The sequence below is a fragment of the Anopheles coluzzii genome, chromosome 2, assembly GCF_943734685.1.
Source record: "Anopheles coluzzii chromosome 2, AcolN3, whole genome shotgun sequence".
Lineage (NCBI taxonomy): Eukaryota > Metazoa > Arthropoda > Insecta > Diptera > Culicidae > Anopheles > Anopheles coluzzii.
In genome coordinates, this window is record NC_064670.1 from 89061465 (window position 1) to 89076766 (window position 15302).

Genomic DNA, 15302 nt, shown 5'->3' on the forward strand with positions numbered 1-15302 from the left:
TTTAAACAATACAACAACAATAAATGGAAATGTTGATTTTAAGATGTTCATGACGATATCTTCTTCTTGGTCTTCTTCTATTTGGCGTAACGTCCTACATGGACATGCCGACCTATACAGACTTTCGAGACTTATACAGTACCACGCAGTCGGATAGTCAGTCCTTGACAATATATTTGCCGTGAAAACTAACTAAAGTTGGTTGCTTTAGCCAGATTCAGACATCTATGAATGATTAATTATAAATACCTCATGGCAGAGAAATACAGGGGTATCGTAGCTAATCTCCAATGTACACAGCATTATTCATCGCCGGCAAGATGTTTTTCACGTGTTAGATTTGCTTCAAAATAAAATTTCAATTCTTTCACATGATTTTCAATCCATCACAAAGAACTCTCAAACTCAGTCCAGCATGTGATGTGTTGAAAATCATGCAAAAAACAGAACAATGTTTATGATGAAAATACAACATATGACATCTGTTGATAAACACCTCGCAGGCATTGAAAAATGTTGTAGACATTGGACTCACTCGGAATCGGATTGACTCGGAAAACCCTATAAGCTTATAGGTATGGTAAAAGATAGAGACAATTGTTGGGATTCACTATAGTCTTACAGGGGTTTCCGAGTCAATTTCCAATGTCTACGACATTTTTCATTGCATGCAAAATGTTTTTCAACAGCAGCTAAATGTTGTATTTTTTCACAATAATGTTTCAATTCTTCCACATGATTTTCAACAAGTTACAAGCTGGATGAAGATTGATAGTTATTTGTGATATGTTGAAAATCATGTGTAAGAACTTAAATTTTATTATGATGCAAATACACCATTGGACAGCTGCTGAAAAACATCTTGGAGGCAAGGAATAATGATAAACACATTCGAAAGTGACTTGGAAAACCCTGTTTCGTTACAGGTTACAGGTTAGAGTGTGCGGGCCACACGGGATACAAGTATTTCCTTGGTTTTTGGTTGTTTTCAAACATTTTTGTATAATTTCCAATTGGTTTTTGGGATTTTTGTTAGGATTTATTGGCATTTTTTAGAACTGTTTGAATCATTTGAATTGATTTTCAAAGAGAAAATTGTGATAACGATTAAAAAATACAAATCGTGAAATGAGCACTCCAATAACCAAAAACCATAGAAAATCCTGTAATAAGGTCTGTGGCACAGAAAGGTGTATTTCAATTTGATTTCACATTCATGTCTATCTGCCATTTCAATAGCGACATCACTCATTACTTCAGTCACACTAAAACATGGGAATAAATTTGAATCAAAATCTTTTCCATAAGCTGAGGTTCGAATTCTGAGAAATTTCAATCTGACATTATTTTTTTAAGTATGCCAACCTATGATCTAGAAGCTATTTCACGGCCAACTACCGTTTAGGCGAGCAACAACCTGCCAGTATGTACGTACCAGTTAAACAGTCCCGAGTAGAGTGCCTTGGCCAGTGCGTCCCGTGCATCCAGCGCCTGATCGATGCCGAGCGGCGTGTAGAGCCGCTCCGAACGCGTCTCGGTGATGCGCGAGGTCAGCGACTTCAGGATGCCCTCCGATGGCAGCTGCAGCAAATGGGCCGCCCACTTGATTTCGGCATCCGACCCGATCTCGACCCCTTCCTGTCCGTGCCGGAGCTGGCGCCGGTGGAAGTACACGTTGCCGAGGTGCAGCACCGACGCCAGCACCTTGACGATCCCCTCACGCTCGCTCTCCGTCACACCGAGCACCTGCATCGCGCTCTGCAGCGAGGCCCAGTCCATCCGGCCCGGCGCACAGTCGGAACCGCCCTGGTTCAGGTAGAAGTACTTGTCCGCCTCCAGCAGACCGTACTTCATGCGCTCCGGCTCGGCCAGCCCGCCGAGCAGCTCGTAGAACACGTGGTAGTTCCGCTCGCCGGCCGCCTGCGTGACGATGCGCGACTTCTCCAGCAGATACTGCGTGATCTTGGCACCGATGATCGCTCCGGACTTGAAGTACACCTCCAGGTACTTGCCGAACCGGGAGCTGTTGTCGTTGCGCACGGTGCGCGCATTACCGAACGCCTCGAGCAGTGGGGCGGCCTCCAGTATCTGCTCGGTGATGACGGTGGAGGCGGAACCGCCGCCCGGTACGACCGCCGCCAGGTACTGCATGACCAGCTTGGTCGATTCCGTCTTGCCCGAGCCGGACTCGCCCGAAATGACGACCACCTGGGGCGACGGGAGGGCTGCGTGTGCGGCCGACCCGATCGCAAACAGGTGCGGCGGCAGTGTGCCTAGCGGCCGGCCCGAGTACAGCTTGGCCATCTCGATGCCGTACGATTCGGGGAACATTTTGTACGGATTGATCGCGATCAGGATGCTGCCCGCGTTCGTGTAGATCAGCCCGTTGTCGTAGCGCAGCTTCAGGTTCCACAGCAAGGACGCTTCGTGCAGATCCTCCAGCTGGGTCATATCCTCCACGCCGGTCTTGCCCAGATCCTGCCGGGCGCGTATGTTTCCCTCATTCGGCCCGAGGGTGAACGTTTGCGGCTGAAAGCAAAAAACAAAAACAAAACAAAAAACCAATCGATCAACAACTTCATCGCGGTGGCACTTTGGCATGTCTTAAAAGTACAGCTTTAACACTTTATCACTTCATACATTCGGCGGTACGTCGTCCGGCAGCAGCTTGTTACGTGGCGGTCTCCTGATTCTGGCTGGTTGCTGTCGCACGAAACTTTCTTTTCCCTCGCTGGGAGAAAGTTCACTGACCGTTTCCATGCGCCGCTGGCGGCGCTTGATTCGCTGCGGCAGCAGGGACAGCGACTGACTCGGCGAGGGTGTGCCGCCTCTTTGCCATGGTTCCAGATGGAAGCTAACCGTCCGCATCCAGAACCGTGCCGGTGCCGAAGCGGAACGGAATCTACTTGCGAGATACGTGTTCCAGCCTAACCAACTGTTGTTACCGTGTTGGCTGGAAAATGACACGTGTGGCACACAACTTCGCACAAACTTCAGGAGTTTCCCAGTTCCACTCTAAGGTCAATTGCACGCGCGCACCAACGCCAACACTCACTTTTGCTTTCGTTCGTGATAATGTTTCCAGTGCAACTGTGCATCCTCGGGCCGCCAACGCCAGACCAACCGGAGAGATGTGCAATTGCAACAGAGTGCAACCTTGCCTGCAACCGTTTCGCTCTTGCACTCCCTTTGGGACACCCGTGCAGCCGATGGTGCAAAAGGAACATGCTCTTTTTCGTACCCGTATCAAAGAAAAACCCGAACACCCGCTCGATCGGGTGGAAAAGTTGCGCGCACGCATTTGAAACTAGTTTGACCAGCCGCAAACGCGAGTGTGAGCGGCCGTCGGGTGCAGTTGCAATTTTCCTATTACTGCGCATGCAGTCGCAACAGAGCAAACGAGAAGCCACTCACACTATCACACACACGAACACAACAATCTCTTGGAAGTGAGTTTGGAAAACGATAAAAAACGGCTTTTTTGTTGCTGTTTTTGTGCAGTGTGTACGTGGGTGCGAACACCCTAATAGACCCAAATTGATCGCAAATCTGCATTTTGCACTGCTGCCAGCTTTGCTTTTTCTTCTCCTTCTTCACCATATTCTTGTAAGCCGCTCAATACGTGCGTGAGCCTTTTCTCTCACCGCTCGCGTCAAACTTACATGGTTAATGATGCGCGCGTTTGGAAACTACCTACCTTGCCGTTGATAAGTGCCTGCACGATGATCATCTGAGCGGCACGATGCACTTCTTGGATCTCCCCCGGCAGCGGGTGGCCGAGGCCCGGATCGAACCACACCAGATCGCCCGTCGACCAATCCATGGTGACCGGTTGTACCTTTGATACCGTTGGTGTATGTTCGATGTCACTAGGTTAAACGAACCCTGCGTGAAGAAAGAGGTAAAAATAGATGTTGTAAAAGTGTGGCAATAGAAGGTTTCAATTTTTTAGTTCATTGTGTAATGTAACTCTAATATCGATATCTTTAAACACCTAACCACTCACTCAACACATCACTTAGTGTGAAGTCAACTTAAATCTGGAGCATTGCTTATGAAATGATAAATAAAAGTTCAATATAGGGGCTTAACGCAAACAAGCCCTGCTTATGTGGCATAAGGAACAATTTTGAAATGATGGAGCTAAAACTTTTTTGTATCTAGTAGAAAATATTTGTATTTACAGTTTTGAAAGGTTTTATTTGTTATCAGAAATTTTACAAAGCTTAACTATTGCATAAATACCGAATGTAAGTAGAGTTTTGTTTGGATACATCGGAATAGTGTTTAAAATTTGATCATCATGAAATTTTTCTAGAATCTTTTAACATGCGAAGCACGAGATTGTTATTTGATATTTGTTAACAAAGTTGTAAGATGAACAACGAAAGATTGCGCTGTCAATTATTTCAAAACTTTGATTCCGAAAATCAGTGTAACAATTGCAAGAATCTTTAATCAGGTTACTTATTTGCAAAGTAATTTATTACTGGTTGTAGTTTCAGGTGGCCGCGTATGTATGTATGTATGTATGTTTGCGTATGTATTTGAATTTCTAAGAGTTTTATAACATTCATCGATGTATCGGGAAGGTAGGTAAAGACGGACAATGCGGATAAGATGGACATTTCTCGTAACTACATGAAAAAGGTAATTTTCGAATAATTCAACAATGCAGCATATACACTCAAAGTAAAACAAGAAATTTGAGAACATTTGTTAAATTCACGAACAAAACAAATTGTAAATCGTGCGCACCATTGTGGATCTAATTTGACTACTGCGGATCTTATGCTCGGTACCTTGCATTGTTTATATTTTTGGATGTTTTATTACATATGCAAAAAACTGGCGAAAGAACGAGAATGAAAGCAATAAAAATCTTGTTCTTTGGCGGTTTATGAATCCTAACACCAAAGCAGGAAAGTCGGACACTATGTCGTAGGGAAAGATGGACACCGAATTTGTTGATTTATTTAACTACTTATATCAATTGGTGATGAATCTATTTCATCAAATACCTGAAATAAGGTTATTAGAAATATATTAACCATCAAGAAACTAGAGAAAATATTGAATTAGGCGACAAATGAAACACCGGTAAAATAACATTCATGCGTTATGCACGCTACATGCTGATTAGGCACTTCACGGAACCCAATATCTTGTCACGACTTGGACAACTTTAATCAACAAAAAGAAGAGGCATTGATATGACATCATTCAAGAATAGAGAAGAGATTCTATTGGATTACAAACACCAAAAAGTTGAATTTTCAATGGAAAAATTGCTTGACCTACTAACAAGTCCCTCAAACATGCTGGGATCGCGGACTTTCCACTGAGTAATTTCCTAAAGTGAAGTTTTAAACTGTTGTTCTGTTAGCTGGAGCAACGTCCGCTGTTAGTGCCCAATATTTTAAAAATGCATTAGATTCTGCATTCCACTTCTAAGGTGTTAGAAGTGGTGCTTACAATTCACGACTGAATGAACTACTGTTGCAATTGGCCTAGAATTGGTTTAAGTGCGTACCAGGACGTGGATATGTTAAAATATTATAAACCTCCTAACGTTTTTTACAGGGGTCCATCTTACCCTTCGTGGTGTCCATCTTTCCCATATTAGGAGTCAGTCTTACCCGAACATTTCAAAACTGCACGAAAAAACTCTTGTTTTTATTTAATTAAAAAAAACATAAAAATGGGTAGAAACTTTAAAGCTTCAACACATTTTATGATAAAACATGAATTTAATATAATGTATGCACATTTTCATGGTCGTTACGTTTATAAATCTCTAGATTTATAATATTGTTCTTAATGTGTTCCAGCATTCCTTTGGCGAATATACTAATTAACCAAAAAGCTATTAGTTGCTTTTTTCATCCCTCAAAACTCTTACCTAACCGTAGTTAGCCCTATTTGTGAGCTTAACAAACTGGATACATTAGTTTGTTCGTATCTTTGTCTTGGTAAAACTACCATGTCTTTTTTTTCTATTACACATGCGAATAGTCAGTTCTTGCTACGTGGAAAAGCTGCGATAAGAATCGAAGCTCGAAGAAGGCCTTGTGGGAGCAGTCACTGTCATGGATTTCTATCGGATCCATTTGACCTTTTAATATCAACAAATAAGCATCAGTTTATCCCGAAGGCGCGACAAATAATGTATCATAGGTATATAGGCATGAGAATGAGTTGGCTTTTTTCATTATCTCAAGACGGACATCTTCAATCTTTGTGATATACTAACGTATGTGTTCGTATGTGCTTCAAACGATTCAAATCAAATTTTGCCACAGGCTAAAGACCAGGCTGAAATACTACAAACAACAAACTTCCTAGTACCATAACTTGGAGAGGTCTCGTGGCAAATCTCGAATGAAACGAGTCCGTCATACGATGGACCGGGTGTCGTGCTACGCTATTTTTGTTAAGCATTAAGTTATAAAATAAACCATGTCCATATGCAAAGGAGTGAAACAAAATCACATTAAAGAATAACAAAGTAAATGGCTATGGAATAACAGAGATATCTTTTTAAGCCTTGAATACAATAACTGCTAAAGACAAAAATAAAAACAGCTGTGAAGCAGATATTTAGCTATTGATTTTCAAACTTGATTCAATGCAGAAATTATTTGATCAAATGTTTAAAGCCCTAGAACGATAAACTCATTGCATTTGAAAGCATGAACATGAAGATATATTTCCGCTACCGATGGAGTCACGAAACAAGCATTTATAGCTTATCACTGCTTATTTTTGAATAGGAACAGTGAAGATAATACGTAAATACTCTGTATTTTGTAGTACAATATTTAAGGAAGCTACAATTATTACTACACGTTCAGAAGAAGAAGGCTTAGCAAATAACTTGCTTTACACTGGTCAGTTCATTAACCTTATCTACTTTTTCTTCTGTTTCGCATGATATTTTTGCTCCAACCCCATGGCGTGATATGCATATGTACAATCGTAAACCACACGATGATCACAACTGTGACGCATGCAAATTTTTGTTTGCCTGTTATCTTTAATTGCTTTTTCAATAGATATGCACATCCAACATGCATTTACGAAAAACATCACGATAAACCTTAAAACAAATTCTCCAAACAGACAAAAGACTTTCCTGCGCTCTTAAGTTAGGCAGTTAATTAATTGAAATATCAGCATTTTTTGTGTGTGTGCAACCACTGCAAAACGCTGCAGAACCGATGCTAATCGCGCATTCGCATGAATATGTGGCATAGGCATGATAAGCAGATGAGTCTAAAACCGCGTCTAGACGCGTCGAACAACACACAACTGCTCGCGACCGGCTCTTCGCGAAGCCCGCAGCCCGTTAATGAGGCCACTCAACTAGAGGCAAAGGGAAGGGAAGTGCAAATTGATCAACGATTTTGTTTGGAGAAAACTACGAGCGTCCATACAAATCGATGCTGTTCAGCAATCGGTTTGCGCCCGCCCGAGCTTGTGAATCGGGCGGAAAGTAAGAGAAACTTCGTAATCTAGATTTTAACATTTTTAGGAACGGAAAACAATCAGTGTGCTTTTTGTTTTGCTTTGTTGGTCTGTTCAGTTTTCAATTTAGTGTAGCTGGAGATTTTTCGGGAGGGTTTCGCTCGGGAGGGACGACACAAACTACGCAAAAGGGTGCGTCAAATGTCAAATAAAAAAAAAGCGGAGGAGAGGAGGAAAAAGCGCACAACTCTTTCAATTGTTTTCGGGGGGGCGTTTGGGCAGGGTGTAAAAGGCGGGATGTGGGATCGAAAGCATTTTGCAACATTATTAGCTCTAATTGAATTAAACGCACGGGACAGATGCAAACAATGTCCACAATTACTGTTTATTGTTTTGTACTGCTACTGCCGCGCGGAGTTATCTAACTGTCCGATCGGCCAGCGATCGGTGCCACAAAACGGAGCGGTTAAAGGTACGCTCGTTAGGGTGGGTAACGGCCTGTGAACATATTTACCACGATCGCGGAGCACTGCGGGGAGTGTTTAGAGTAGCTGCAGATAATTAGATAATTTCTATATCGCACTGATAAATAAAACATTGAAATAGTGTTTTATGGTACTGCTTTGCCGAGCCACCGTTTTGTAACATTGGAGTGGACGGTGGTGGTGCACTGTGGTATAATCATTGTTTTGCTGCTGGTGCTTTTCTAACATTCAATTTAACTTCTACAGTGTATTGCAATGTTATTGAATTCTATATTATTTTACAACGAACGCAATAGCAAGAAAAAAGAGAATGGGAAATTTTGGAACGTGTTTTTGAATTCTTTTAAAAAACCAAAATCATTTTTTGGTCAACAGAGGCCAAATAAACCCTTGAAATGGTTTAGCGAAGCCTTCATCACATACATATCCTAGCTTACTAGCAATCAGTCGACGACGACGACCGATCGACGAGTAAAAGTGAAACAAAAGCCACTCCACACTTGACACCCAATAAATCTCGATGGGCGTAGTCGCTGCAGGCGCAACAAATGGGAAACGCTCAATGTTAAGCCGCTAAAAGCAGCAAAACGTTTTACGGCTTCGCCTTGCTATTGACGAAAAAAAAAAACAAAATAAAGCCTATAAGGCTATATCTGTGCCATTGGTGCTTTATCGGCGTCATATCTTTTAAAGCGATCTGCAACAAATAGTACCGAAAAAAGACCCGCGCGCTCCATTTCAGCTCCACCGACACGCCATTGTTGTGCACATGCTGTTGTGCACCGCCCGAGTTCAAGGACGTACCTGCGCTGCTGGTACGGAAACGGTACCGCCAAACGGAAAACACACCGTGGAAAAACTGTGGCACAACACAGCAATAGGAAAAATGAAATGAAATGAAATAAAGCACATCCGACCTCCCCCCGAAATGTAGACGGACACACATTCCTTCCGCTTGCGTTCCAATTAAAACCTTGGCCGTGACGCACGAATGGGCAGGGCGTACCATAAGCGAGGCACCTGTGCCATCCGAGAGAGAGAGAGAGAGAGAGAGAGAGAGGGAGAGAGAGAGAGGGAGAGAGAGAGGGAGAGAGGGAGCGAAAAGGAGACAAACACTGAGTAAGAGATAACCAAAAAAACAAAAACCGGAACCATCGAATCTCCACGCCGATCGGTGATCTTCGCTCGAGCTTTCGATCCTACCCGCCTGGCATTCGATCAAGCCAGCCGTGTCACACATAAAGAGAAAGTGTCCACACGGTCACGTTTGTTTTCATTTGCATAGAAATGCCTGCATACCGAAACGTCGTGTACGTTGGGCTGCCCCGAGGCAGTTGACGGCCATTGTCCAATTTTTGGACGGGCTGTGATTTCTACTAAAAACGAAAAAAGCATCCAAATACCACGTACTTGACAAGTGGGGTTCAAAATATGCGCCTCATTTCAAGCGCGAGCTGTCTTTTCCCTTCCCAGGACAGCCCACGACCGTGTTGGGGATGATGTTTATACTACGTACGTATTTTGTATGCGCGATCGCCATGCGTGTATTGTGATAAGCTGCGCATACACAAGCTTTTATCTACCCTTGGGCATGGCCCGCATACACAGTTATGTGTCACGATGTTTTCCCGTTTCCGCATCCCCCTCATGTGGGTCGTGTTACCTACGGGTGGTGGTGGTGGTGGTGCTAGTTCGCAACCTGTTAACGTATGCATGGACCTGAGAGTCAAGGCAAATCGGCAAACAGAAACAGCGGTAGCAGTAGGGAACTTTCGCCACGGTCTAGGTCAACCACGCCACCACGGTGGCTGTGTTGGCTGTATTCGACACACACACACACACACACATACGTTGAGGCACGCGAAGCGATTCGGTATTTGCATATTGATCTTTTGGGTATGGGAATGAGGAAAGTCTTTACAAAGAAAAAAACACAAAAACGACTTATGATTTCACCAGCCAAGCACGTGCACACGTACGATAACAAAATGGTAGGAAGTAGCACCCCACACATAGGTACATGATACAACGGGGGAATACTTGAGAAGCATGGAGCCATCGCTAGAAGATGGCCGGTACGAGTACAGAAACAATTATGAAGTGCTGATTGACATCACTTTGTACATGGAGTTGTAGCTTTCTACTAACGATTTCATTAGCAGGAATGTGGTGAAATGCTGCATGATAGCAAGCAGTTTCTAGGCACTTTTTAAGCGCGGGTTTTTGTTGATAGTTGAATGGTGTCTTTAGCATTATTTGCTGACATTTTCCAATAGCTAAAAAAAAAAATAAGTTAAATTGCTACACCCATCTACAATTAAAATTCCGCCTTTCATCAAGTGGGAAGTAAAGTGGCACGCATTAATGAATACCCTTTTACCAACAATATCGATTTCGCAAAAGCATCGTTCTGCACACAACAGCAGCGTGCTCGGCCACGTTCTGTGTCCCATTTAAAGGTGTACATATTTTATGACGGCTTAATTTATGGCGTGCCACCATCGGGGCACGATTGCCAAACACCAAACGCGGTGCCAACTCGTTTGGTGCTGCGCCTACCCGCGGTTCTAGTCCTTGCGCGACCGATTTGCGTGCACGACAAAATGTAGGGTGCCGCCACCATGCCGCGCCCGATTGCCGCGACCGTGCCAGCAGCAGGTTCGTCGCTGCCACCATCGCGCAAGTCTAATGATTGCGCGACGGTGTAGAAATCGATCGATTGCACGGGTGTGTGAACGGAGGAGTGGGTTAGAGCGGTCCGTATTTGCTCACAACGTTGGTGCGTTGTTCATGGGACAAAAATTCGGCACACATACACACACACTCATAGAGATATACACACGAAAAAGGGAACCTTGTCACATTCCACCTTTTCGCCGCAGAGTGACTGGGTTTTAGATGCCGTGACGTTTCCATACGAACTTTAAGGGTGTTTTAGGGATTCGGTGTACCATTTCGCAAGTTGCCGAAACCAGTTCAATCAAGGCAGAAAAAAGGATATTACTCAAAAATGCCCTCTCCACTTCTTTCCATATCAGTGGCGCGCACTATCAAACGTTCACTTGGAAAGCTTCCACGCGACCGTTCGCACTCTTCCCCGTCGGCCCCGACGCGCTTCACATGCGCATCAACCGATCCGGCAACATTCCAGCCACCTCGGACAGCCACCACCCAGCGATGGAGGGGGCCGTCTAGTAGTGTTGGCGCAAAAGTGGCACAAGACACGAAACAATTTCTTCAATGGAATTCCATTCTGTTTATATATGTGTTTCTCGCTGCTCGCTTTATACGTGGTTCGGCTGGGCTAGGATGCTGGGAGTGCCCGCTTACATCGATCGTTGTTTTCTGCTTCTTTGCTATCGCTTCTCTCCTTCCTCTACTGTTACTTCGCGTTCGGCCCATGTGTGTATGTGTGTTGGCTTCACTCGCTCCCTCTCTTTCGCTGTCCGCTATGTGTGTGTACATATACACAAGTTAAAGCAGCGGAGAAAAGGAGCGCTGGGAAAGATCGAGTGATCACTCAGGTAAAACACAAGACGTTAGAGAGAGCACAGCATAGAATGGGGTAGCAACATCATGCATACCGTTTCAGCCCCCGTTAAAAAAGATGGATACATGCGTGTGTGTGTATATGTGTGTAAGTGTTTGGAGAAGGGAGATTATACAAGAATTTGTCACGTCACTTGTTTTGGATCTAATCCGTTTGGGGAGGCACTGGGTGACTTTTTTTGTTATAACTTCCACACCTTAGGTTTGTTAAATATTTCCACCATGCTTACTACTCTATACTATCCCTTCGCCACCATTTGTTAGATTCATGCAAGACCATGCGAAGCGTTAGTAGATGATGATCGCACGATCGAAAACTCCGGATGGAATCTTCAACTGGCACACTTCCAAAGACAGCTCATGCAGCCATTTCTCGCTCGGAAAATAGCAAATGATAACGCTTTACCAAAACCTTTCCCGGGACAAATATTAACGACACACACAAAAACACATAACTTGCTGATGACACTCACATGTACGGCATGGCAGAGCGGATTTTCGAATCCGCCAACTTTCTTCTCACGGGGTGTGTGTGTGTGTAGTAGTAGTAGTAGGGTCGTCAAACTCTTCTTCAATTTTCCTGCTGCTCCCAGCGCACTGCTACGTATCTTCACACAACGTCGAAAAAATCGTCAGACTGTGGCTCACAAGATCTATTCACTCGATGCGTTACGTTCTCAGCACGATTTCACTGGGCATCCGTACGCCTTTCTGCCTTCGTTTCACGGAGCGCACCGGACAGCACACAAACGCGCGAGAAACTGCATACGTAGCACATTTAGTTTGACCGCAAGCGCTGCGCAGCGACTCGCCGCGCCACTCCGATCCCGGGGCGGATTGTGGTTCGCCGTTGCCTCTCTATTGCACGGTGCGCAAAAGCGATTCTACCCCGTCACAAGCACGAACTGTGTGTAGCCACTGCTGCATTGAATCATATTTTTTGTATGTATATTGCACGCAAAGAAAAAGGCACCAACGATCACACGATCAAGCAATGGAGCGAAGAAAAAAAAACTTCACACGAGCAACTCGGAACTTTTCAGCTTTATTTGAGTGGTTGGAGATGGTCTTGGGGATGCGCGCACACACTTTACCGAAAAATAATATAATTGCACGGGAGTACTGCTTGAAACTTGTTTTCGTAGCTAGACTTTATTTCGCCTGTGACCGCACCTACGTCACGTCATACAAGAAGGGCCGTTTGGGACGATCGCACTACCTGATGACCGTACGCTGCGGATTTGTTCACCTGTTTGATCGTAAGGGCGATACGGGTTTGTGAGAATCGATCGGAGGCAACTTTTGCCTAGCTCCAGCCTCTTGCTGCCCGGCCAGCACCAATACACGCGCACCGTGCCACAACATAGCCATGCACACAGACGCTATGCTATGCTTTGGTTTAAGGTGTTGGTGGGTGTTATACGAACTTCAGCAGTGTTTATATCAAACAGGTACATTGCCGACTGGTTTATGTTTTTTAACGCCGTGGAGATGGTAAAACTGAACCTTTTACAAACGATTGCATGTGCGAGGAATAAAATTGAAATGAATGTCTAGTTTTAGAATTTTACTTGTGTAAATCATACTAGTGATTTTGAGTCTCTAAGCTACATCTGTACGTAACTTAGATCAGTTGTTTTTAACTATTCCTAAAGCTAAAATAGCTAAAATGGATCGTATTGCCTTCTAGAAGTTGTACATTTTAAAATTAAGCAAAAAAATATATAATTAAATAAAATGATTTGATGTAATATGTTTGATGTATGATCATTTGTAAAAACATTAATAAACTCAAAAGCGGTAACAATTTTGATTATGCTTGAACGAACCATTTTTAACGAAACAAAATTCGAGCAGTTAGCCCGACGAAAACGTTCAAAACTCAGTCGTGCCGGTTTTTTTTTTCAACGTTTGTATTGCTTAGTTAAGTTTTGATTCAACTAATAAGCGAATAAATAAAACAATGTAATTACTGCTTGAAAACTGAAAAATACAGTACTAAATGTTGTGAGGTGACAGAACATTCTTGCATTTTATGACGCATTTACGACTAGGCAAACAATCGTGTTTATTATACGCGTTTTTAAAAGCTGTAATAATCGTGTTTACTGTTTCTTTAGAGTTTACTGTCTAGTAACAAAATTGCTCCCCATTACTATCTACTAACTTCTTCTTTGCCTGGAAATATATCGACTTTAGCCCACTTGCATGCTATGTTCGCTTCTTTCACATCATCGATAAGACTGTCACCGATAGGGCACTTTCCGCTTATATCAACCTGCTCGTACTTCGTCGTCATTTCGGCAGTATCTTTTGCCAGCAGTTTCTCCATGCCGTTCCACGCTATCATTGTGCCGTTATCGGTGCACAACTTTTTCGGTGGCCGGTAGGTGCTGTACCCAAACTGGGCCGCCATCGAGCTGAGCGCATTGAATATAACGTCATTGCAAGCAACACCGCCCGAAACGACTAAACTGCGGTGTGGTTCGGCATCGGAGAAAAGTTTGCGCCGTTCACAGTACTCAATCGCGCGCTGCGTTCGGTGCAGCATGTGCCGTGTGACTCCTTTCAAGAAACAAGCACAAAACGCTTCATAATCGGGCAGCAAAGCATCGGGAGCAAGATCTGGGAGGTGAGAAACAACACAGATTACTTCACTTTAAACCACAATTTCAGCCTTTGCCCATCACTTACGGAGGGTGGATTCTCGTTCGAGTATGTGTCTCGTGGCGGTATTTTTCAGTCCGGCGAAACTGAACTGACAGTCACGATATTTAGAAAGTGGTAGCGGGAATTCGTAAGCAGATGTGTCGTTTGCGCCAGCCTGTTGGGCTGCTGCTTCGATAGCCTGACCACCAGACATTTGCGCATACTTGGCCACGTTCCGCAGCTTCAGCCGACGAGCGATTTTATCTAACGCTTCACCCGGCGCATCGTCCAATGTTTCGCCGAGCAGTCGAAATCGTGCAGTACTCTCCACAAATACCAGCAACGAGTGACCACCGCTTACCAGCAGGCAGAGAAATGGATACGGGATAGTAGAGGTCATTCGAGCCATCAACGCGTGTGCCTGCATATGGTGTATGGGAATGAGCGGTTTGTTGTAGGAGCGGGCGATATGTTTCGCATACCTCATCCCCACTATCAGACTGAGGGGTAACCCTAAAAGATAAAAAAGAAATGGTTATAACAAACCGTATCTCAAGCGAAATATCTTCTACACACCAGGCCGATTGGTGACAGCAACTGCATCTATATCGTTAGGAGTCATATTTGCTAGTTTAAACGCATTTTGCACAACGGATTCGATATTGGCACGGTGGATGTCTTGCGCTACCGGTGGAATGATTCCACCAAACCTGCCAAGGCATTTCGATGCTGTAGATACATTTTACCATTACGTGTGTGAATTCATATTTCCTCACCTCAAGTGACTGCTTTGCTGGGAATGAATGTACTCTCCCAAAACTGTCCCATTGCCGGTAACCAAAGCTGCCCCGGTGTCATCACAACTCGTTTCGATTCCCAGCACTACCGGGGAGGATTGTGTTGCCAAATGTCTGAAAGAAGGCATATGCAGCGTGAATAAATAGTTACAATTTATTCGTATATGTGTCTCGATGAAATGATGCAAACTTTCATACCTGTTCACTGTCCTAAAACGAGCAAATTTAGATAAAACTCTGCGCATCATGTTCACCCAGCTGTTGTTTGTTTTCCGACTACAGAACGCGATCGAGTCCAAAACAACCAATAACATTGACAAGATTTATATATACATATATCTACAATAATTAAAAA

At 43.9% G+C, this 15302-nt stretch overlaps 2 protein-coding genes across 2 annotated transcripts in view; both read right to left on the bottom strand.

Moving 5' to 3' along the window:
- The window catches only part of LOC120947586 (unconventional myosin-XV), a 38933-nt gene extending 26151 nt beyond the window's left edge, over positions 1–12782 (bottom strand). The window contains exons 1-3 of the mRNA XM_040363041.2: positions 11975–12782; positions 3698–3885; positions 1436–2529 (exon numbers count right to left, since the gene is read on the bottom strand). Of these exons, the coding sequence (XP_040218975.2) occupies positions 1436–2529; positions 3698–3823 (1220 nt within the window). The 5' untranslated portion in view covers positions 3824–3885; positions 11975–12782. The remainder of the gene's footprint in view (positions 1–1435; positions 2530–3697; positions 3886–11974) is intronic.
- A 770-nt stretch (positions 12783–13552) lies between these two features.
- Positions 13553–15256, bottom strand: LOC120947587 (probable tRNA N6-adenosine threonylcarbamoyltransferase, mitochondrial). Its single transcript, XM_040363042.2, has 5 exons — positions 15146–15256; positions 14927–15061; positions 14727–14860; positions 14196–14663; positions 13553–14126 (listed from the first exon to the last, which is right to left on the bottom strand). The coding sequence occupies exons 1-5, from the start codon at positions 15193–15195 to the stop codon at positions 13657–13659; spliced, it is 1257 nt and encodes a 418-aa protein (XP_040218976.2). The 5' UTR covers positions 15196–15256; the 3' UTR covers positions 13553–13656.
- Positions 15257–15302: the final 46 nt, after the last annotated feature.